Source organism: Natator depressus, chromosome 3 (assembly GCF_965152275.1).
Source record: "Natator depressus isolate rNatDep1 chromosome 3, rNatDep2.hap1, whole genome shotgun sequence".
Classification (NCBI taxonomy): Eukaryota; Metazoa; Chordata; order Testudines; family Cheloniidae; genus Natator; species Natator depressus.
In genome coordinates, this window is record NC_134236.1 from 184,785,919 (window position 1) to 184,810,986 (window position 25,068).

The 25,068-nt window shown below is 43.0% G+C and overlaps 2 protein-coding genes across 3 annotated transcripts in view; one reads left to right on the top strand and one right to left on the bottom strand.

The window, feature by feature from the left end:
* Positions 1-11,644, bottom strand: part of CLHC1 (clathrin heavy chain linker domain containing 1) — a 31,057-nt gene extending 19,413 nt beyond the window's left edge. The window contains exons 1-4 of the mRNA XM_074949459.1: positions 10,718-11,644; positions 10,293-10,563; positions 2,783-2,970; positions 1,018-1,148 (exon numbers count right to left, since the gene is read on the bottom strand). Of these exons, the coding sequence (XP_074805560.1) occupies positions 1,018-1,148; positions 2,783-2,970; positions 10,293-10,475 (502 nt within the window). The 5' untranslated portion in view covers positions 10,476-10,563; positions 10,718-11,644. The remainder of the gene's footprint in view (positions 1-1,017; positions 1,149-2,782; positions 2,971-10,292; positions 10,564-10,717) is intronic.
* A 241-nt stretch (positions 11,645-11,885) lies between these two features.
* RPS27A (ribosomal protein S27a) lies at positions 11,886-18,328 on the top strand. 2 transcript variants are annotated; one of them, XM_074949461.1, is made up of 6 exons: positions 11,886-11,977; positions 12,062-12,123; positions 13,325-13,379; positions 14,371-14,456; positions 17,464-17,595; positions 18,147-18,328. In XM_074949461.1, exons 2-6 carry the CDS (start codon positions 12,076-12,078, stop codon positions 18,294-18,296), a joined length of 471 nt encoding a protein of 156 aa, XP_074805562.1. In that variant the 5' UTR covers positions 11,886-11,977; positions 12,062-12,075; the 3' UTR covers positions 18,297-18,328. The 2 variants fall into 2 exon arrangements, with proteins under 2 accessions (XP_074805562.1, XP_074805561.1); XM_074949460.1 differs by having other exon boundaries at positions 11,890-11,984.
* Positions 18,329-25,068: the final 6,740 nt, after the last annotated feature.

The following is a 25,068-nucleotide window of genomic DNA, read 5'->3' on the forward strand; positions in this document are numbered from 1 at the left end:
GGTTCTCTAATCTGAAAATCAACACTGAACTTTGCAGCTCAGACATAATTCAAGTCTTCCTTTACTTTAGAGCCCATCTCTATTAATAAGTGAAAACGAATAATGTATAGAAGGTGATAAAAGTTTAGGGTTCAATAATATTCCAGAGCCGTAATTGAATCTGTTAGTTTTTGGTGTAATGTTCCAGCAGTGAGGACTTAGAAATAAATGTACAAATGCTGTGTTATATACTATACATGCACATCTAGTTATTTAGATTCCATTTCCTGAGTACTGACCAAACATTACTGGCCAGATTGTGACCATCTTCTGAGCAATGTGAGAGAAAGATACTATCTCCCCTGGCACTGCCACACACAAGCTGGTCACAATCAACCCTTGTTCGCAGTGGGGGAATTCATCTCTGCTCTACAAGCCCTTCATGCTGGCCAGGCTGCACTGACTCTGAATGGGATGTTCCCCATCCTAAGAAAACCCCCTGGTGCAAGAGGGTCTGTGCAGCAGCCCCAGAGATGGCTCTGCAACCCCTTGCAGAACGCCCTGCCATAACGAACATCCTAATGTAGGCCAGGGACAGACACAGGAATAGAAGGGGGGGCAGGGGAGGGGAGAGAAGAAGTGGTTGAGGCTTTCCTGTGCTCTAATGATTCTGCACTCCTGCAATTGCCAGTAGGGTCCATTGCAGCAGTAACAAGTTAGAACAGACCTCAGGGATGCCCCAGGTTGCACAAATGGGTTTAACTGGTCCCCAGCTGCTCCAGAATCAAGGAGACAAGTTCTGTAACAGTCAGCATGCTCCCCATGACTACCAAAGAGCTCTGGAAGGCATTATGCTCCCTGAAGCATGAATCCTTCCAGAGCTTCCCCTGGGCCAGCGAGGTTCCATACCAGCCAAACATGGGCTAGTGCCTTACAGGATCACTGCAGCCCTTTGAGTATGTGGCTTCTCTTTAGTTAAGAGTAAAGCTTTAATCCAAAAGAAATGCTCAGGCTGCCTAACAAAATATTGGTCTTTACCTGGTATAGGCTTAGCAGGGTTTCTCTTTTTTCTTGGAGTCAAAGCTTCTGTAGAGGGCACTTTATTAATATTTCTTATTTTCAATATCAGATTTTGAATTCTAGCAGAATTTCTCTCAATAACTTTTACCCTGCAAAAAAGAAAAGATTCTCCATTTTCTTTTCTACATTTTAGAATCCTAGATCATCAGGGCAAGCAGATGCTATACTAAGTTTGTCACGCCACTGTTCTGTCATTCTGTTACTTGTGTTCCCTAACATGCCATATTAATTGTATTTGATTCTGTTTGTGGCTAGGCAGCATTTCTCAAATGCAGCCACCAGGGGCTTTTCTTGCGACTACACCCTCCTGGGCTGTGATGGGATGGGGGTGAGTGGCAAAATAGCAGCCTGTCCCCGTCCTTGTTGCTCCTGGATGCCCCACCTTAGTGTTGATTGCTGGGGCTGTCAGCAGAAAGGCTCTGCCCCCCTCTGGAGACATCTGGGGCACAATGCTGGAGGATCAGGCAGCCAGTGAATTCCCCACCTTCCCAGGGCAGTGGGGCTCAGGCTTTGGGCTTCAGCCCTGGGGTGGCAGGGCAGAAGGTTCTGACTGAGGGACTTTGGACTCCAGCCCTGGGCTCTGGCTATGAGGCGGTAGACCCCAGGCTCCCGGGCTTCAGACTCCAGCCCCCTGCTGCCTCTCCCAGCTCCCCATCCAGGGCTTAATTTGTCCCCAGGCTTGGCAGGGCTGAGGACATCTGCTGTGAAAAGTGATACTCACATGTTTGTTAATAGTCTGTTCTGAAAAGTGATTTCTAGCTAGCAATCAATAAATAATGTTTTGGACATGTCTATGTGCATATTTATTTGTTTTTCCTAAAGCTAATTAAGTATTTTAGGGAAAAGTGTGAGAGTGGCTGCCAGCAAGAGTTGGTGGCCGTACTCTAGGGCCACCAAAAAAGTTGTCCTGAGAACCCCTGGACTAGAGGCATAGATTCATAGATATTTAGGTCAGAAGGGACCATTATGATCATCTAGTCTGACCTCCTGCACAACGCAGGCCACAGAATTTCACCCACCACACCTGCGAAAACCTCTCATCTATGTCTGAGCTACTGAAGTCCTCAAATCATGGTTTAAAGACTTCGAGGAGCAGAGAATCCTCCAGCAAGTGATCCGTGCCCCATGCTACAGAGGAAGGCGAAAAACCTCCAGGGCCTCTTCCAATCTGCCCTGGAGGAAAATCCTTCCCGACCCCAAATATGGCGATCAGCTAAACCCTGAGCATATGGGCATGTACCTTCTGATAATCTTATCACATACATACAACTATATGACACGAGTAAAGTATAGGACAGTAAAGAAAGCCACATAGCAGACTGAGGGAAAGTGAATAATTCTTCCTCTGTTTTATACTTCTCATATTAAACAAAGTATCCTAATATAATACATTTTGACAATGAACCTTCACTTTGAAGTTATACTGTCTTTATTTTACAAATGGGGAAACTGTATGTGTTTAACTCAAGTGCCTGATCCTGCAGTACTTATGGGGGCCAAATCTCCACAAGAATTGCAGAATCAGGCCTGGAAATACAAAAGTGAAACTATTCTTTTAACAATTACACAGCCATTTTGGAACTTCTACCTAATGAATAATAAAAGAATAAAACTAGTTTTTAAAAATCACAACTGTGATAAACTAGCTACATTTTAAATTATTTACACACCAGAGTTAGTATCACACATTTTGCTTTACACAATATATTAGAGGTGGCCTTACTTGTCTTCAAGTTGGATTGTTCTTTTTCTATAACATATTAGAGTTGTAGGCTCAAATGCCAGAACTTTCAATTTTCCATGAAGATAAAATGCATTCCTTTGGCCCTTTTTTATCGCTTCAATAAACGCATCATACTCCTGTTTGATTGAAGTCAGAATGTTCTTGTACACAGTAACATGCTCTATTATCTGTGAAGACATGTTTTTCCATCTGCAATGCGTTATACTGACGTGGTTAACAGAACACCCCTCCTGACTCCCAGCAAATCTCCAAACAACACAACAGTCAGAGTAAATAGAAACAACTGGACACAGTGCATACTTCAAACTGCAGCACTGTGCTAATGCATGAGAAGCAGAACATAAAACTGACAAAGTCTGTTTTCATTGCCCAAGCTGATGAAAGTGCACAAACTATAAATGGTGACAAATGAACTCCACACTTCTTTCAGTTTAAATAATCTCAGATATTATTAAAGTTAAGGGATAATTTTCAGGACATGTGAACACCATTCTTTATGCAGCTAGAAGAACCACTTTCCAGCAACATGAGATGCTTTCTTCAATAGGTACTAAGCCTGATGCCGTCAGAGCACTTATAGTTCTGGAAAGACTAAGGAGGAAGGGACCAGGCCACGCCAATGTTTTTTTAAATGGCATAAAGCATTAGCTCAAACTCACAATTTGTGGACGGGGGCTTAATCCTGCAGCCCTTACTCATGCATGCAAAGGATGCAAAAACTGATTTTACATGCATGTAAAATTAGGTATGCAGAAGTCCCAGTTTTGATTCCTGTACATTACATCTCTCTTGGCAGCTGAAAAAAGCAAAGCACAATACAGAGAGAATCCCTTAGGACACAGTGGAAGGCTTTCAGGATCCTCAACCTTATTAAAGAGCAGCATTGATGGGCTCCAAAAGGTGTTATATCCAGTCCTCCTCAGCTAGAAGAGTCCCCATAACTGTGAGCATGACATATGAGAGATATGAAAGTGGAGAAAAAATGGGAGAGCTCCTCACTGACAGAGCAGAGGACTCTTCAAGAAACAAGTTTCAGAGTGGTAGCCGTGTTAGCCTGTATCAGCAAAAACAAAGAGGAATCCTTATGGCACCTTAGAGACCAACAAATTTATTTGGGAATAAGCTTTTGTGCGCTAAAACCTACTTCATCAGATGCATGGAGTGAAAAATACAGTAAGCAGTGTGTATGTATATATACACTGCACATGGAACAGATGGGAGTGGCCTTACCAAGTGGGGGGTTAATGCTAACGAGGCCAATCTAATTAAGGTGGAAGATAGGAAACAAGTTAGTTCTGTTTACATGAGAAAATGGAATTAGGAGTCTAACACCAGACCTTTATTTCTCAGACATTTACTGTACGTTATTAAGATCTTGCAGTTTGAAAGTTTGCAAGAGGGGAAAAAATATCAACCCTTCTGAGACTTTACGTCTCAGGTTCTGTCTGCAATTAAAATGGCCAAGTTCAAGAAGGGAGTATATAATGGAACCAACAAACTAAATTTTCAGTGTAGCCAATCAGCTGGGTACCACTATAGATTTTGATTTATAAAATCAATATGGATATTGACAGGAACAAAGCAGAGCCCAAGATTTTTCCTGTGAATACTAAGTCAATTTATGCAGTATTAATGGACATCAGATCAACTGGTTTAATGCATTCTAAATACCTTTAAAATGGAATATAGCCATAGAATATCAGGGTTGGAAGGGACCTCAGGAGGTCATCTAGTCCAATCCCCTGCTCAAAGCAGGAAGAACCCCCAACTTCCTGTTGGGGATTGGTCAATGGGGAGTATCAGCTGGTTTTAAATTGCCAGCTCACTGAGTAGCTCCCTCACAGAGCAGTCAAACTCCATTTACTTGAGGGGAGAACTATTCAATACAAAAACATCAAAGTAAAAAGCCTTCAGAAATAAGGAATGGAACCCCTGATGAAGAAATGTTAAAAAGTAGAAGCGTTTGTGTGAAGCTCTGAGGAAATTCATTATCTTGCCACATCTTGACATAAGGGACAACGTTCAGGGCAAAAGAAGGAGCATACCCGTGCTGGTGTTTAAAGACTTTCTATGAGTGTCATTGCCCCAGATTGTTCTAATGCTAGGTTATTCCAATTCTAATGTATTTTATAATGGCTGTGCAGTGAAGTGACTTGGACATCTAGGAACTAGAGTGAGACCACCACATCACAAAACCACCAACAAAAGGAGAGCATTTGTTATGGGTCTCCGATAAAAGGCCAGACATTATAGCCTGATCCTGGGCTCCAGTCAGAGTACTCAATGCAACTAGAGGGATGGAAGTGCAAAGTCGCATTAATCCTAAAACAAGTAAGCAACAGTCTGATCTCCCACCAAAAGTTAGAGCTGCTTTAACTTACACCAGCTGCCAACAGTCCCAAGGGGTATTATGGCAGCCAGAGATCACAGACACCCCCTATCCAGGGTGGATTTGATTTAAATCACTCGTCAGGAAGACTCCATTTAATCATGGATTTCTACATAAAAGTGCATTCTCATTGGTTGTTATAACCTTAATACATATTCTTTATAACTCAGAGAATGGTGGAGGTTTCATTTTTAGAAGGTACACACTATACATTTTAAAGTGATTTATTTTGAAAACTTTTCAGATTAGTTTTATAGCTACACCAGAAAAGGAATGATTGTTTGGTTATTTCATTTACCAAAAATAACTGAAGCAGATATTTATGAAGTCACTGGGAGGTGAACTATCCCCAATTCAACAGGTTAATCATTAATATTTGGAGGATTTTCTTGCCATGCTGTATTAGGAGGAGAACATCACCAGACAGACATTTAAATTGTTTTATTTAACTAAAAACATTATGTATTCTGGATTTTTTTCTTCAACGCCAAACATATTTTAACAAAACAAGCATATTAATTCTTTAATTTAGTTAGACATTCAAGTTTTTTCAAATCAGGTTTGTTTTTGTTTAAATTGTTTTTAACTAAAATAGTTAGTTTTGTTTTTTTTTCTTTTCGAGATTATGAACAAACAGGAAAATGAAGGTGAAGATGACTGAGTTAGCTGCAGATGCCAATATTTTAAGTTTCTCATGTTGACCTGGCTGACATAAATGAATTAAAAAAAATCAGCTTTCCTGCTTTTTCAGGTCCCAAACGATTTCTCAATTTGGAATGAATTAGTCCAAAGGAAGAAAATAATATTTCTACACCGGCAGAAGCTACTACGGTTAAAAGTGAGATCCTCACTTCAACAGTCTCTGAATCCAAGTGCTTAAAGTGACCTCCACCAGTTCACTGGAGAGACTTTCTTTAAAACATCATCAAACTTATATTTCTTGAATATAAGAATATAATACCCTTAGCTCTGAAGTTTATTACAGTTGGCATCATGGAGGGATGATTGCTGGATGTCCATGTCATAGCCAACTACTCTTCTTCAGCAGTTAAGGTTTGACCCTAGTAACGAGTATTGAGAATATTTCCAAGAAAATGAGCTGGAGATAGTGCTTGTCCCATTTGTTTTTTTAATGCCTGTAATTTAAACTCTGTCATTGCACTTTTCTCTTTTTCAGATCTCACTCAGTTCCTTCCAAATTTCAATGGCACCAGCAATAAAACAGTTATTTCCCTGCATTTTGTTCAAGGCTACAGAAACAGGCTTCAGGGTACTCAGCATGTGTTCAACATTTCTCTTAAGCCCAATGTTGAGAACTTTGGCTGTGACAGTGCCATCTATTTTTTCATGATTTTGTTCACAAACTGTCATCAGTTCTTGATATACTGCTCAAGACAGTCCACTACTGAGTTCCATCGCACATCTTGTGGGAGTTAGCTTGGTTCCTCCCACTTTTTTCAGAGCAGCTGCTGCAAAGTGGTGCTTAGGGAAATATTTTGCAATTTCAACAACATTAGCCTTTATTTCTGGAACACTGAAATCTTTGGCTAGGAGGTGCATCAAATGAGCACTGCAACCATATGTTATTAGCTTGGGATTCTCTTCACTCTCTTCTAAATCATTTCTTCTCATTTTGGATACATTTGCAGCATTAGTATGCAGCTTGGTCACAGACAGACATTTGAATTTTTTTTTCCAGTTTGTTATAGCTTTTACTTCTACTTCTTGTAAGTATTCTGCTGTGTGCGTGTATTTCCTGAAGACATTCCCTTCTTCTCGTCACACAAGTACATACAACAGGATTATTGTGGACATTGCTCCACCCATCAAGACTCAGGTTAACAATTCTAACCTCTAGACCTTTTGCACACTGCTCGATTTCTTTGATACACTTTACCCAGCAATTTGCCTGCGACATCTGCTCTGTTGGTTGGACTGAATGACTGAACCATGCTAATGAAGTGTGGGTTCTCAATCATACGGCAAGGAGAGTTTGTTGCATATACAAACCGAGCAATTTTTCCATCAATTACCTCTTTTTGTAATCTGCTGGTTCTTATCACAAAAGATATCTATGGTTGTTTCTGGATTATAGAGTTTTTTTTTTTTGCTACAGGTGATATACTGTGGCTATGTGACATACATGATGTGACTGAAACATTATCATTGGCAGATAACTCTGAAACTATAGAACATAATGGTGATCTTGAAGGTAGATAATCTGCAGAATCCTGTATGTTGAGGATGGATTCTCCTAAAAAAATAAGTCAATGCAGTTATTACCACCATACTGCTCATTTCATATTATTAATTTCATTCACTGACACTAAGTACTACTTTAAAGGTGAAATTGTAAAAGGAAGATCTGCCTATTTCAGCTATTTTTAATCACATTTATTTTTTATCACAACTGCATCTAAAATAATAGTACCAGAGAGTAACTAACAACTATATTTTTTGCTCAAACATGAGAATTCAAGAATAGTCCAGAAGGAAGACAGACAGTCCTTAAAAAAGTAGCATGAAATAAAAAAGTTTACCAACCTGAAGATCCTGCATGTTCGGACATGTTCCTTTCATAATCTTCAATGCAGCTTCCTCCTGAGAAGGAACACTTCTCATGATGTTGTTTCATTTGAGCAACTAGGCCTTGCATTTCTTTGTTGCACTGTTTACATTTTGCATACCTGCCTGTCTTACCCACAGGCAGAGGAACTTCATTAAAATATTCCCAAACTGGGTCTCTTTTACGGCCTGCTGCCATGATAGGTTTTCCCTTCTAGTGAGAGAATGGAATTGGTAGATCTCAAATCAATGAAGGCTACACTCAGAAAGACCTCAAGACTTCTGGAATATGCTGCTCAAACAGTTTCACTTTTGTTTCTATTGTCTGTCCCTCCCTTCTCACATTTATCTCCAGACTTCTTCTCCTTGTGCAGATCTATTCCACCCCCAACAATCTTCTATTCGTAGAACTTTCTGAAACTTTGCACTTTTAGAGAGAGGTAAGGGATTGACTCTGTGTACACAAATTTGCAGAGGGACAATAGGGTTGAGGTCTGTTATTTCTCACCTCTATATATTATTTATTTTAAAACATTTTTTGCTGTTAACAAATATGTTATCTCTGGAGACACAAATCAAGAACTGCAAAACTAAGCATCTCTGATGGTATCATATAGACTGAGCACTAAGTCCCATTGGGTATATAGAAAGATTACCTAAATAATCTATACAGAAGCCCATGGAGGCCCATAAGATTGGGTCCCTAATCCATGAACTATTGGAACTTACTTACAAAACTTTTCTTAAACATTACATGAATATATTGTCTCATACTATAGAATTAATAATCCCTATTTCATGATGAGATATCTTTGAGCTACAGTGTATCTTAATCAAAACTATCTTTAGATGATTTTTGAGGAAAAAATCTATTTTATCAAAAAAATCTGATTTAAATATAAAAAATTGGATTTTTATTTTTTAAATCATTGATTTTTATCCACCCTGATATTTGGGGACTTGCTGTAGATATTTTTTTTTTTTTTAATCTTCAGTCTATATAACTGACTTTTTCAAACTAGTAAATTCATTGTATAGTTCTCTAGAAGTGTGATTGGATGACAATTTATTCAATTTGGAATGACATAAGACAAGTTTTATGTAATGTCAAAAAGCAGGGTGGATAAATATCAATGATTTTTTTTAAAAAAAAATCAGATTATTTTTTATTTAAAATCGGATTTTTTAAATCAAATTGACTTATAATCTTTTTTATTCACAGTGAAGAAATGAACCGAGGGATGATGCTGAAATTGGAAAACCTGGTCCAGTTACATTGTGCTTGCAGACAGCTGCACAGTCTTTCTTACAGGAAAATTCACAGAACACAGTAGAAGCCTGTGAAGTCATCCACATACCCCATGCGGCCAATTCAGCCGCACCCACAGCTTTGGCAAACAGACACATTCATCAGTGCTGTGCTCTCACAATATAGGCTTTTAGCTACAAAGGAGGTAATGAACAAGTTCCAACAACTACTTTATCCCTGTCTGAAAGTACAAAGTGCAAAAAAAGCAATTTTTGAGCATTTTCATTATACAAATAGAAACTTTGTTAGTGATGAATTTACTGTGTATAAGATGGTTACTCAACTGTATAGAGAATGTACTTTAGATTTACAAGACATGTTAATATGTATGTAGATGTATTGCAGCTCTCTCCCAAACATTCATTTCAAGTTTTTTAAATCCAAATGTTGCAACACCAAAAATCTGAAAGAAAAACTGACTATAAACAAAAGTGAAAATGATTTTCATTATTCAAAATGAGTGAGATACAAAAAACAGTAAAAATGCTGCGAAGTGATTTTTAAATATTCACTATTTTAAGTTCTTTTAGTAATTTGTTTGTAATGGTAGGTAAAGAAATTTGTTTACAATTTACCATTTTTGTTTTCATTGGCCCTTTTTGATTTTTTTTTTTTTTAAATCATTGATTTTTATCCACCCTTCCCTAACCCCATCCTCTTCCCTCAGTGATACCCCTTGGGCCAATGGCAAGGAAGGATGTGGTATAGAAGCCACTATAAAGACTCTATAGCATAGAGAAATCATACAATGTAATCCATGCATAATTGTAGTCTATGCTGGTTTTAGCACAGCTCTGAAATACCAGAGCAGCACAAAATTGCCCTAACATGGGGGAGAATCTGGCCTTGTATACCCATGGAGACAGTGCTACCCTTTCACCCCTAAACCCAGTATTTCCAGGTCAGAGATGAAGTACATTGGTGAGGAAGTTTATACTGCTGCTTCCAGTGCTGTACCTGTCTTATGGATGAAAACACGTATTCAGTCTTCAGGGCTGTCAAGCCAACCTCTTGTGAGCACTAAGGCCCAGCTTCTCAAAGGTATTTAGAATCCTAACTTCTATTGATTTCATCGACTAGGCCAAATACCTTTGAGAATTTGAATCTAAAGTCTCATTTTAAAAAAAATGAGACACATCACTTCCTGTTTATCAGTGCATCTAAGATTGACAGCCCTTTCCACTGCTTGTTTACAAAGAAAATATTTTCCTATAGTGCTTTGTTACCTTGTCAAAAACATTTCTGTATATAATGTAATACTCCTCAGCTGGTCCTTGTTCTGTACAACCCACTTTTTCAATCTCTGTAATGATGTATCTTTGTATACTGTCCAAAAATTTCTTATCACTGTCAGGAACAATGGGAGGGAGAACTGAATGTCTGCTCCCTCCAATATTATGGGTGGACATGGTTGAAAAGCAACACTTTCATTTCTTATAGAAAATTTAAGCCCGGTTCCCTCTTTTCTTCAACAGAAGTAAATGCTTCAGTGTAAACCTAAACAAAACATGAGACTGTTAAAATAATGTAGTATAAATGAGACACCAACTCATATTCACATGTCAAGAGATGCTATTCTTCATCTACTATGGCACTTTATTAATGCTTACCATCAAATGTTTCATTATTAAAAAAGACAAAATTTTCTTACCATTTCCACATAAACTATTGCATCTTGTGAACATCTGTTCTAGGTTTCTTTCCTATGTGATCTGTAACCATTTCCCTATCATCACTGCCAAATCTAGCCATTTTTCACTAATCAGAGGGGTGGTTGGAAGTCATCTCTGTTGTGCTACAAAAGACCCTGAGTCTGCAAGTTGCTCCACACTGGCGGCTCTCCAGACCCATGGAGCCCCAGTGTCTTCTGAGACTGCACCTGGCAACATGTGTCTGTCCAACTAGACTAGTCTGCATGGTTGATATCTACATGTGGAGTGGTGGAAGGAAAGAGGGAACTGGAGAAAATAAGCATTTTCTGAATTTATACATTAATTTTACTTGACCAAACAAATCAAGTGAAGCAATGACTAAAAGAACACATTATCCAAGTACTCTGCAAGAGAGCTCCTAAGTCAACCAGTCCAATCCCCTGCATCTATTTCCGAACGCCTCTATGTAGTTTCCCAGAAGTCCCGCATTAGCCGAACTGACTGTGCTCTAGGCCAGCCATGTTTTCCTGCTACTCCCGTTGAGGGCCCCAGGTTTGCCCGAGCGCAGCAACCCCACTTCTGTTCTGCTGACGGGTAGTGCCCGCATCACCCCACAACCCGACCTCGCTGCTCCTTCCTGCTTTACCCCCAGCCCCTGCACAGGAGCAGGGCTCAGTGGGGCGCAGCTAAGGGCTCCCGGGCACGGGCCCGCCGCCGTGGAAACCAAAGGGGAGCCCGCGACCAACGCTGGCGGGGAGAAGAGGAGTCGGGCCCACACCAGGTTTTTGGATCAGGGCACAGAGCCAGAGCCGGAGCCGGAGCCGGAGCCGGAGCCGGAGCCGGTCCGCTACAGCAGGGCGCACCACTCCGCTGCAGACGCCACTCAGGCCGCGGCAGCACTTCATCCGGCTCACACCCCGACCAGCCGCAGCGGCCGTTACTGGTCACTGCGCTCTAATAGAGCGGGGGGAGGGAGGAGTTCAGTCAGGTGCATTGTGGAAAATGTAGTTTCGTCCCCTCTTACGCACCCAACTTCCATCAGCCCGTTCATACGTCCCCCTTCATGCCAACATGGAAACCACAATCCCCAGGAGGTCCTGGTGTGGCTTGTACCGGCGGTGCATGCTGGGAGTTGTAGTCCCGCCCCAACGCATGCGCGGAGCGGCGCGCCGGCCTGGAGGCCCCTCCTCTCCCTAGGCTGGAAACCCCGTGCGGGCCGAACAGGGTTCTCTTTCCGGCATCCGCCATTCCGCGAGCAGGTCGGTGGTGAGTGTTCGCTTCTCCCCCACCTATTCCGGTCCCCTCACCGCGTGCTCCTCTCACCGCATTCTCTTTGCCCGCAGGTGCCGGCCGCGCCATGCAGATCTTTGTGAAGACCCTGACCGGGAAAACCATCACCCTCGAGGTGAGTGCGCCAGGGGCCGCACCCTCGCCTAGAAGTAGGCGCCGTACGTGTGGGGCGGTATGCACCCTTGCTCCGCATCTATAGGCGCCCTGTGCGGGGGTCGGAGGGACCATGCGCCCTCCCCATCTGTAGGCGCCCTGTGTGCGGATGGGGGCCCCTGGGCGCACACGGCCAGTGTCTGTCTGTAGGGGACGCGGATACTGGGTGGGGGCAGAGGGCCGAGTTCTCCCCACCGAACGCTGCCACGCGCGGCCCGGGCGCCTCTCGCCGCTGCCAGCCAAGGCGCGGCTCAGTCCTCGGGCAAGGGTGGCTTTGTTTTTTCAAACTTCTTGTGAGGCGGCCTCTCCTTTGGGACAGTTCGAAGCAGGATGCACAAGGAGGCGCAGAATGGGAAAGCTCACCAGGAACCCCCTAAATATCTCCCGCGGGGAGGGGGCGTTATATATAATCCGCCTCCTCTATAGTTGGTGGGTAAAGAGTACTGTTGAAATGGAAACATTCAAGATCCAGCCAATGCATAAAAATGACTTCACTGTTTAAGACACTAAGCCTGCCCTTGATTACCTGTTTTTGTGGTTCTGTAATCCCACTTCCATGTTCTGCCAAATGCTTCCCTTCTTTGCTTTCTGAAAGACCTACACAAATAGGAGACATTGATTAGGCACAGAGTCAAATGTATAAACTAGATGCACTGAAAATATAATAAAGCCCCATTAATTTAGAGACTTGTAAGGCGTTGTTGTAATCTTCTTCCCCAACATGCAGAGCTCTCCTCCAGGTGGTTTCATGCAAGTAGGAAGGAGAATTTCAGACTCATGAGTGATCTTGAAAGTATAATTTTTTTCTTAAGCATCTTGTAACCAGAAGTTATGGGGTTGATAAGTGCATGTCGAAAACTCTTTTACTGTCAGTTGAAATAGACTATACAAATTACATTTCTTATGTTTCTGCTAAATCTCTAAGATATTTTTATCTGTTGCTTGAAAGACTTAAAATTTGAGTCCACAATTTGAATTTGGTGTCTGTTTTTGTACATCACTGTGTGCAAATGACAATATTACTGCAAAGAAATAAGATTGGTTTGATGCCCCTTAGAAAATCTGGCCTGTAGCTTTCACTGAAAAAATTTCATAGACCTATATAGCTAATATAATTCTACTTCAGAGTTTTAACAGTGGTTTTCCACTTTTTTTAATAATAGGTTGAGCCTTCTGATACTATAGAAAATGTGAAGGCCAAGATCCAGGATAAGGAAGGTAAGTTCAATACTCTTTGGACTCCTGTGTTCCCTACTCTGATCATTCTCCTTTAGATAAAGAGTAACTTACCTCAAATATCGTTTCCCAAAAATCGGAGAGTATTTTCTATGACAGAGGTGGGCAAACTACGGCCTGTGGGACTGTCCTGCCCAGCCCCTGAGCTCCTGGCTAAGGAGGCTAGTCCCCGGCCCCTCCCTTACTGTTCCCCCTCCCCCGCAGCCTCAGTGTGCCACGCCACCAGCGCTCTGGGCCACTGCTCCTGCCGGGCGGTGGGGCTGCGAGCTCCTGCTGCTCTGAGCAGCATGGGAGGTGTGGGGGTTGGATGAGGGGCAAGGGGTCCCGGGGGGCAGACAGGGAGCAGGGGCTGGTTGGATGGGGCGGAGGTTCGGGGGGGACGACAGTCAAGGGATGGAGAACAGGGGGGCGATGGATAAGTGTGGGAGCCCGGGGGGGGGGCTGTCAGGGGGCGGGGGTGTGGATAGGGAGCGGGGTTGGATGGGGGTGTGGTCCCAGGGGATGTGGATGTGGAGCGGGGGGGGGTTGGATAGGCATAGGAGTCCTGGGGGGCCCATCTGGGGGCGGGGCAGTCGGAGCAGGGGGGGTTGGATGGGGGTGAGGTCCTGGGGGGTGGTTAGGGGCAGGGGGCCTGGGAGGGGGCAGTCGGGGGACAAGGAGCGGCGGGGTTGGATGGTTCGGAGGGGGCGGGGGCCAGGCTGTTTTGGGAGGCACAGCCTTCCCTACCCAGCCTTCCACACAGTTTCGCAACGCCGATGTGGCCCTCGGGCCAAAAAGTTTGCCCACCCCTGTTCTATGATCACTAGTATCAAAATTAAATTTCACTTACAGAAAAGTTTTGTAAGTGTATCTTCATGTCCTGCTGTCTGTGTTCTGTAAATTTTATTTCTGTAGTGAGCATTGCTTTTGACTCTACTCTTATAGGAAATTTGAGTAGATTTTTTTTATTTAATCTTGATTCACTTTTCCTTAGGAATTCCTCCTGATCAGCAACGACTTATTTTTGCTGGCAAGCAGTTGGAAGATGGACGCACGCTGTCTGACTACAATATTCAAAAGGTGTGTATCTTTCAGAGACTGCATATGGTATAATTATGGCCCTACCAAATTCATGGTCCATTTTGGTCAATTTCAGTCATAGAATTTTTTAAATCATAAATTTCATGATTTCAGCTATTTGAATCGGAAATGTCACAGTGTTGTAATTGTCACAGTGTTGTAATTGTAGTGGTCCTGACCGAAAAAGGAGTAGTTGGGGTGGGGAGTCACAAGGCTATTGTGGGGGTGGGGTTTGCTGTACTGCCACCCTTACTTCTGTGCTGCTGGCGGCAATGCTGCCTTCACTGCTGGGCAGCTGGAGAGCGGTGGGTGCTGGCCAGGAGCCCAGCTCTGAAGTCGGAGCTGCTGCCTGCAGAGCTGGGCACTCAGTCAGCCTCCGCCACTCTCCGGCCACCCTGCTCTGAAGGCAGCAGTGCATTTTGGATCAGGACCCTCAATTTGAGAAATGCTAGTTTCCTCCATAAAATTGGTGTAGTATGGGTGTAAAAGCACACACAAGACCAGATTTTGTGTTCAATGACACATTTTTCATGGCCATGAATTTGGTAGGGCCCTAAGTATAATGGAGAATTGCAGAAGCTCCAAGGGTGTGCAACCCTATTGTGACGGGTTTGGTCACAAAGACCTCCTTGGGACTGTCACCTGACATGCTGAAACTACCTCTAAGCCTGTTTTCTTTGTCAGCTTGGGACTCCAGAACCCTGTCTTGTTGAGCCAGACACGCTAGCCTGCTGCAACACAGACCCAGGGTCTGAACCATGCCCCCAAAGCTGCAGACTTAACTGAAAACAGCTCAGCAAGTACTCCTGTCTCCAGCACCCAGACACCCAGTTCCCAATGGGATCCAAATCCCCAAATAAATCCGTTTTACTCTGTATAAAGCTTATACGGGGTAAACGCAAATTGTCCGCCCTCTGTAACACTGATAGAGAGAGATGCACAGCTGTTTGCTTCCCCCAGGTACTAATCACTTATTCAGGGTTACATAATAAACAAAAGTGATTTTATTAATTATAAAAAGTAGGGTTTAAGTGGTTTCAAGTAATAACAGACAGAACAAAGTAAGTTACCAAGTAAAATAAAACAAAATACGCATGTCTAAACCTAATACATTAAGAAAGAAAGTCAATACAGGTAAGTCTCGCCCTCAGAGATGTTCCAATAAGCTTCTTTCATAGAATATCAGGGTTGGAAGGGACCTCAGGAGGTCCAACCCCCTGCTCAAAGCAGGACCAATCCCCAGTTTTTGCCCCAGAACCCTAAATGGCCCCCTCAAGGATTGAATTCACAACCCTGGGTTTAGCAGGCCAATGCTCAAACCACTGAGCTATCCCTCCCCGCTTCTTTCACAGTCTAGACTCCTCCTTAGTCTGGGCCCAATCCTTTCCCCTAGTACAGTTCTTGTTAGTTCCAACTCAGGCGGTAACTAGGGGATTTCTCATGACTGCAGCCCCCTTTGTTCTGTTCCACCCCCTTTTATGGCTTTGGCACAAAGTGGGAATCTTTTGTCTTTCTGGGTTTCCACCCCTCCTCCTAAATGGAAAAGCACCAGGTTTAAGATGGATTCCAGTACCAGGTGACATGGTCACATGTCTTGTGAGACTCCAAGCCTCCATTCTTTCCGGCCTGACTCACAGGAAGGCTTACAAGTAAACAGAGCCATTTACAGCCAATTGTCAAGATTCTAAACCACCATTAATGGCCCACACTTTGCCATAGGACCTCGGAGTTAACTTCATATTTCTAGTTTTAGATACAAGAATAATACTGAGTAGATTATAAGCTTTGTAATGATACCTTACAAGAGACCTTTTGTATAAAGCATATTCCAGTTACATTATACTCGCGCTCCAAGCATATTTTCATGAAGCATATGGAGTGCAACGTCACACCTATTTCCTGAGAGCATGGTAAGACTGCAATGATGTGGTGAAGAACCATGGCATATGAGCCAACTGCTGCTATAGGAAGGGGAAGCTTACGAGTGCAAAGATGAGCACAGTATTATCCCAGAGAAGCTGGAAGACATTAGTTAAGCTTAGTAACTTGATCTAAACACAGAAGTATGGGCATATTGTAACAGATCTATGGCAGCATTTCCAGATGAGTGTATTGACAATTGGTTTTTTAGGAATTAAGTCACTGAATAAGTGAAACAAAACACTGCAATCATCTAGTCTCTTATGAGAGCATGTGCAAGAGGACTTCTGCAGCTTGTTCAACTGCAAACTCATTGCTCACTTGACACTGCTCAGAATTTCTCTATACTAAGCACTAGTACTTAGTGATTGGACTTGAGATGTGCTGGTAATACAGATCACTGTATGTGTAGTGTTTAAAAAAAAAAAAAAAAAAGTCTCTGCTTGAAGGCTGCTACTGTTTACTAGCCTGCATGTTTGGAACCAAGTTGTCTCATTTGGCCCACGGAACCGTCTTGCCCGGCTCCTGAGCACCCAGCCCCTCCCCCGCTATCCCCTCTCCCCCGCAGCCTCAGCTCACCTCACCATGCGGCCAGCACCCTGGGTGGCATGACTGGCTCCGGCTGGGACATGCGGCTGCCACCTCCTTCCACTCTGATTTCATGGTATGGGAGCGGCGGGGTTGGATAAGGGGCAGACAGGGAGCAGGGGGTGGTTGGATGAGGCAGAGGTTTGGGGGGGGGGAGGCGGTCAGGGAGCAGGGGCTGTTGGATAGGTGGGGGGGCTGTCAGGGAGCGGGGGTGTGGCTGGGGGTCAGGGCAGTTGGGGACAGAGAGCAGGGGGGGAGGGTCGGGGGGGGCAGTTAGGAGCGTGGGGTCCCAGAAGGGAGCAGTTAAGGGACAAGGAGCAGGGGGGGTTGCATGGGTTGGGGGTTCTGAGGGGGTGTGGGAAGTGGGAGGGGGCCAGGCTGTTTGGGGAGGCACAGCCTTCCCTACCCAGCCCTGCATATAGTTTTGCATCCCCAATGTGGCCCTCAGGCCAAAAAGTTTGCCCACCCCTGTACTATATTATCTTTGTTTTTCTAACAGGAGTCGACTCTTCACCTTGTGCTGAGACTTCGTGGTGGTGCTAAGAAAAGAAAGAAGAAGTCTTACACTACCCCCAAGAAGAACAAGCATAAGAGAAAGAAGGTTAAGCTTGCTGTACTTAAATATTACAAGGTAAGAGTAACTAAAAGAATTGAGTAAACTTGACTCCTTGATAGAAGGGGGAGTTTGAGCTATAGCATCACCAGTAATAAGCATGTAGGTATTTAGTACATCCCTTGATCTTTGTTTATTGAATCCATAAGCTCTAGTTTCCAGGTGATTTTCTTTACATCTGCATATTTGAGTAACTGGAGAAAACGCAGAACTTGTAAGAGCAATAAACTTCCTCAAAGCTTTTTTTGGGGCTGCTTTATGAACCTGTTCCTATTCGCAAACATAAATTTTGTAAATATGAAGAGAAAGTGGCTAGTGTAATCAAATGCTTCTAATTTTGGTCAGAAAAGTTTGAGTTTGTAAACTTGCAGCCTCACCTGGAAGTTGATTGCACTGGCGAAAACTGATGCCTGGAATGGTAAATCATATGTCTACAACAGACTTAGTTGTGATCTCTCTAATTAATAAACCATTCTTCTGTGGCTTCCCATTGAGGGATTAGTGGCACTTTTGAGGCAAGGTGTGTCTAGAAAGATATAAGATTACTTATGGAGCCTTTCCTTTTACAGGTGGATGAGAATGGTAAAATCAGTCGCCTGCGCCGAGAGTGCCCCTCTGAGGAATGTGGGGCTGGAGTCTTCATGGCCAGTCACTTTGACAGACATTACTGTGGCAAGTGCTGCCTGACATACTGCTTCAACAAACCAGAAGACAAGTAAATGTATCTGTGTTAATAAAAAAAACCCTCAGATTTTGCAGCGCTGTACATTTATTTTCCTTCTGGTGACCTACCTCATCCCTCCTTCTTCAGGAGCACTATTTCAGGAGATATATTCCCTCAAATCAGTGTACTGAGGTCCTATTGGGTTGTGCCTGCCCCTTGCTAAAGGACCCTCCCCCAGGGTCCTTAGGGGAGGATCCACAGGGTCCAGGAACTCAAATAATTACAGTGGACAGTGTTAAAGGGTCAAACAAAGGGAATCCGAAGGGGACACCGAGCAGAGAACCCTGGACAGTGCCCACTGCTTTTCGAAGGTGTCAAGGGAGCCAGCTGACGCTGCCCAGAGGAACTTTGCCCAGATGTGTGAAAGGAGGGAGGACTGGAAATAGGCCCCACAGTCACAAAGAACCCCCCCCCAGCCAACATCCTCTCCCTGGTATTGTAGGTGGCCACTTTGGTCATCGCCAGGAGGAGGTCAACGAGGAGGTCCCGCGACTTTGTGGGGCCATGGCTAGGGTGTGAGTATAGGAAAAGGTGAGGGGAAAAGTGCAGCCAAAAACGTAAAAGGATGTTCAGGAGGAGTGGGAACAGAGGCTGCAACCTGGTGCACTCCAGGTACACTGCACCAGAGTCTCCCTCACGCCGCAATAGGGGCAGGCGTCCGGGATGAGGGTGAACCGCACCAAGTACACGCCTGTGCTCACGGCTCCATGGACGAGCTCCCAACTAATATCCCAGGCGGGCCTTGGGACTAGGGTGGAATATAGGCTGGCCCACCACAATTCCTCACCCTTAGCAGGTGTCAGTGGGTCCCACCATTTCATATCAGGGCAGGACACGAGAGTTAGGAAATGAAGGATGTGAAGCATGAGCATGTACAGGTGTTTCCTTGGCGTGGTCCGGAAGTGAACCGGCTGCAAATTGTTCCGCTGGCTCGCGGTGTACGGGTGGGATGGGAGGGCGGATGACTGGGCAGGGGAGCCCAGGGGTGCAGGGTGGGCAAGGATTACCATCTGCAGCCGGTCGAGGTAAACCTGAGCAGTGGGCAGTAAGGCTGCAATTACCTCCTGAAGTATGCACCAGTAGTATGAAGGGTGGAGAACCCCATGTGCTGAGCAAGCGTCAGGGGATCCAAGCAGTCTCTGGTCATAGTCCAGGAACCGTATTGCTCTGACTCTGTTGAGATAGAGGAGGGGTAAAATAGGTGTAAGGAGTAGAGAGAAGAGCAAGGAACAAAGTTTTAATCTCAGCTGTATTGAGGCTGTCATCTTGGGCAACCCCTGAACTGCCCCCTCTATTTCCCACCTTTAAAATGGGGATAATACCTACTTTGCTGGAACTAAGTTTGGGGAACAGGATTAATTTGTATAGTGTTTAATAAGGAAAGTACTATAACTGAATTGAAGTTGCCTTCTTACTGGGACACTGTTTCTGGGATGTTACCTTGCAGTGAGTGTAAAATGACTTCAGTTTTTCATAGGCCATGTATAAATTAACATCCTGTTTTAATGATTACTTTCTGCTGCTTCCCAACTTAATGAAGTCAGTATAACACTGCAGTTCTCAGTGCTGCAGAGGAATGGTTACTTCTAAAAATAAACTGTAAGACTTCATAGAATTACTATTGACCATAACAGCTTTATTACAAAACCTACCTTTAAGGCTATTTTAGAGTTTGATAGCCTTTTGAATTGAGTATTTAGTTCAGTCCTAGCACTGTACAAGTGAAATAAAGGGGAGTGTTTCTACAAAATACTCAGCAGGGATTGTGCTTATCTAATGGAAAAGGTTTGATTGCCAGAATTCCTCTTTTGCTAGCAACAGTGAGGAAGCCCTGAATAGCCTCCCAGGCCCCTGTGAGATAGTCACACATGGGGAAGCAGGGCCAATAAGGGAGCTGAGGATAAAATTTAAAAAGGAACTAATAGTTAAAATTGGAAGTTAAGGATGGTCTAAATGTTTAGGATTAAAATGAATAATGGGTGGCAATCTAAGGCTTGCTTTTTGTTTGGGGCAGATAAGCTAAAGGAGATATGATCTAGTGGCATTCTACAAAAATGTTATTTGGAATCAAGTTGTACTGCATTAGCCTGTAACTGCATGATAATTGCCACCATGTGTTCCCTTCCTCTTTGGTTATAAGCTTATTACCTTCAATTTAACCGATGCTTCTGGCTCGTGCTGTCTCCTGGATGCAGTGAAGAGAAGCCCTATTCATTGTGTAAAAGCATCAGTAAAGAACTTTTAAAACAACCCATCTTCCATGTAAAGAATATCTTTCTTCTTTGTAGTTATGAGCTGCAGATCTAAGAATGAGTTACTTGCCCTGATTAGGTTCAGTTCACACCATGCAGAACTGAGGTGCGCATTTTGCTGTACAATTGGGATGGGTAGAACTCTACATTGTTAACTTTCATTGGCGTTGATGCTACTTCACATATGCTTGGGCTTGCCCTAATTATGCACATTATCATCACTACTGTCTTTGCAGGATGGCAGATGTGTGTAAGTGTCAAAGTTTAAGATGGATTCAGCTTTGCATTTCAGAGCTAAATTCTGTCCCCATGGTAGACAATGAATGAGGTTACATGTTTTCTGTATAGATTATTTAGGTTAATCTTTCTATCTACCCAGTGGGACTCAGTGCACAGTCTAGATCAGTGCTACTCAAGCTATCTGATGTGGGGGACCAGCAATTTTTTTTTCCAATGTGCGCGAAGACCGGCAGCTGATGGCTCGTGGACCGGCACCGGTCCGCGGAGCACCACTTTGAGTAGCACTGGTCTAGATACCATCAAAGATGCTTAGTTTTGCAGTTCTCAAACTGGATTTGTGTCTCCAGAGATAACATGCTTGTTAACCGCAAACATGTTTTTAAATAAATAAATAATATATAGAGGTGAGAAATAACAGACCTCAACCCTATTGTCCCTCTGCAGATTTGTGTATACAGAGTCAATCCCTTACCTCTCTCTAAAAGTGCAAAGTTTCAAAAAGTTAAATGAATAGAAGATTGTTGGGAGCGGAATAGATCTGGACAAGGAGAAGAAATCTGGAGATAAATATGAGAAGGGAGGGACGGGCAATAGAAACAAAAGTGAAACTGTTTGAGCAGCATATTCCAGAAGTCTTGAGGTCTTTCTGAGTGTAGCCTTCATTGGTTTGAGATCTACCAATACTATTCTCTCACTAGAAGGGAAAGCCTATCATGGCAGCAGGCCGTAAAAGAGACCCAGTTTGGGAATATTTTAATGAAGTTCCTTTGCCTGTGGGTAAGACAGGCATGCGTGCAAAATGCAAACAGTGCAACAAAGAAATGGAAGGCCTGGTAGCCCGAATGAAACAGCATCATGAGAAGTGTTCCTTCTCAGGTGGAAGCTGCATTGAAGATTATGAAAGGAACATGTCTGAACATGCAGGATCTTCAGGTTGGTAAACTTTTTTATTTCATGCTACTTTCTTAAGGACTGTCTGTCTTCCTTCTGGACTATTCTTGAATTCTCATGTTTGAGCAAAAAATATAGTTGTTAGTTACTCTCTGGTACTATCATTTTAGATTCAGTTGTGATAAAAAATAAATAGCTGAAATAGGCAGATCTTCCTTTTACAATTTTGTGACAGACTTATGTTACCAACCTGCCTGAGGCGGCAGGTGATCAGGCTGAGGCCGCAGGATGGTTAGGGGAGGAGATGAAGGAGCATACCAAGTGACTAACTTTAAAACTTTATTAATCAAATAAAGTAAAATAACAGCAAAGAGTGCTGGGGGTTCCCCACATCACTCAGAGGAAGGAAGAAAGCGTTAGTGCCCCAAGCCCTAACCCGCTTTCATACTCACATCATGTATGTCACATAGCCACATTATATCACCTGTAGCAAAAAGAAAAAAAAATCTCCATCATGCAGAAACAACCATCTATAAGTTTGTGATAAGAACCAGCAGATTACAAAAAGAGGTCATTGAAGAAAAGATTGCCCGGTTTGTTTATGCAACAAACTCTCCTTGCCAAATGATTGAGAACCCACACTTCATTAGCATGGTTCAGTCATTTTGACCAGGATAAAGTCCAACCAACAGAGCAGATGTCTCAGGCAAATTGCTGGATAAAGTGTATAAAAGAGAAATTGAGCAGTGTGCAAAATGTCTAGAGGGTAGAATTGTTAACCTGAGTCTTGATGGGTGGAGCAATGTCCACAATGATCCTGTTGTATGTACTTGTGTGACAAGAGAAGAAGGGAATGTCTTCCTTACAGAAACAACTGATACATCAGGAAATGCACACATAGCAGAATGCTTACAAGAAGTAGCAGTAAAAGCTATAACAAACTGTGGGAAAAAAATTCAAATGTTTAGTACGCAGCTTGGTCACAGACAATGCTGCAAATGTATCCAAGATGAGAAGAAATGATTTAGAAGAGAGTAAAGGGAGTCCCAAGCTAATAACATATGGTTGCAGTGCTCATTTGATGCACCTCCTAGCCAAAGACTTCAATGTTCCAGAAATAAAGGCTAATGTTGTTGGAATTGCAAAATACTTCCCTAACCACCACTTTGCAGCAGCTGCTCTGAAAAAAGTGGGAGGAACCAAGCTAACTCTCCCACAAGACATGTGATGGAACTCAGTAGTGAACTGTTTTGAGCAGTATATCAAGAACTGGCTTAACCTGATGACAGTTTGTGAACTAAATCATGAAAAAATAGATGGCACTGTCACAGCCAAAGTTCTCAACATTGGGCTTGAGAAAATGTTGAACACATGCTGAGTACCCTAAAGCCTATTTCTGTAGCCTTGAACAAAATGCAGGGAAATAGTTGTTTTATTGCTGATGCTGTTGAAATTTGGAAGGAACTGAGTGAGATCTTAAAAAGAGAAAAATGCAATGACAGAGTTAAATGACAAGCATTAAAAAAACAAATGGGACAAGCACTATCTCCAGTTCATTTTCTTGCAAATATTCTTAATACTGTACTTGGTACCAGGGTCAGACCTTAACTGCTGAACGAAGAGGAGTTGGCTATTACATGGACATCCAGCAATCATCCCTCCATAATGCCAACTATAATAAACTTCAGAGCTAAGGGTGAACCATTCAAGAAATATGTTTGCTGCTGATGTTTTAAAGAAAGTCACACCAGTGAATTGGTGGAAGTCACTTAAGCAGTTGGATTCAGAGACTGTTGAAGTGATAATCTCACTTTTAACAGCAGTAACTTCTTCTGCTGGTGTGGAAAGAATATTTTCTTCATTTGGTACCTGAAAAAGCAGGAAAGCTTGTTTTTTTCTTTTCCAGATTATGAACAAACAGGAAAATGAAGATGACGATGAATGAGTTAGCTGCAGAAGCCAGTATTTTAAGTTTCTCATGTTGACATGGCTGCCACAGTTGATTTAATTTTGGGTTTTTTTTTTAATATTTCATAACTATTTTAGTTAAAAACAATTTAAACAAAAACAAACCTGATTTTAAAAAACTTGAATGTCTAAATTCAAAAATTCATGCTTGTTTTGTTCAAATATATTTGCTGTTAAAGAAAAAAATCCAGAATACATAATGTTGTTGATTTAGTTTAATAAAACAATTTAAATGTCTGTCTGGTGATGTTCTTTTCCTAATACAGCAGGGCAAGAAAATCCTCCAAATATTAATGATTAACCTGTTGAATTAGAGAGAGTTCACCTCCCAATGACTTCATAAATATTTGTTTCAATTACCTCTGGTAAATGAAATAACCAAACCATCATTCATTTTCTGATACAGCTGTAAACCTAATCTGAAAAGTTTTCAAAATAAATCACTTTAAAAATGTATAGTGTGTACCTTCTAAAACTGAAACCTACATCTATCTCTGATTTGTGAAGAATATGTATTAAGGTCACAACCAACAAGAATGAATTTTTATGTAGAAATCCATGATTAAATTGAGTCTTCTTGACTAGTGATTTAAATCAAATCCACCCTGCCTATTGCACTGTCCCCTCCCATTTAGGAGCAACTCTACCTGGGGCCCAGGATGCAGCTGTGAGGGCTGCAGAGGAAAAATACGGAGGGAGGTCTTCCACTGCTGCTGCTCACCAACCCTACATGTGAGGAGGAAAGAGTTTAACTTAAAATATGGTGATAGCTAATTAGGTCAATTTTATAGAAGTCTATCTTTAGAAATAGATTTTATACAGTCAATTGTGTATGTCCCCACTAAGTGCATTATGTCAGCAGAGTGTGTCCTCAATACCATGGCTAGCATCAACTCACAGAGCGGTGCACTGTGGGTAGCTATCCCACAGTTCCTGCAGTTTCTGCTGCCCATTGGAATTCTGGGTTAACCTCCCAATGCCTGATGTGGCAAAAACATTGTTGTGCGTGGTTTTGGGTACATGTTGTCAGTCTCCCCTCTCTCCATGAAAGCAAGGGCAGACAATAGTTTTGCGCCTTTTTCCCTGGGTTACCCATGCAGATGCCATAGTATGGAGCCCGCTCAACTCACTGCTGCTGTTGTGAGCATTGTGAACACCTGCAGTATGTGCAGAACCTGGCTAAGAGATGCCAGCACGAGGACGATTGTGATGAGGATGTGGACACAGATGTTCCTGAAAGCATGGGCTGTGGCAACTGGGACATCATGGCGGCAGTGGGGCTGGTTGATACAGTGGAATGCAGATTCTGGACCCGGCCAACAAGCACAGACTGGTGGGACCGCATAGTATTGCGGGTATGGGACGCTTAACAGTGGCTGCAAAACTTTAGCATGTGTAAGGGCACTTTCCTTGAAC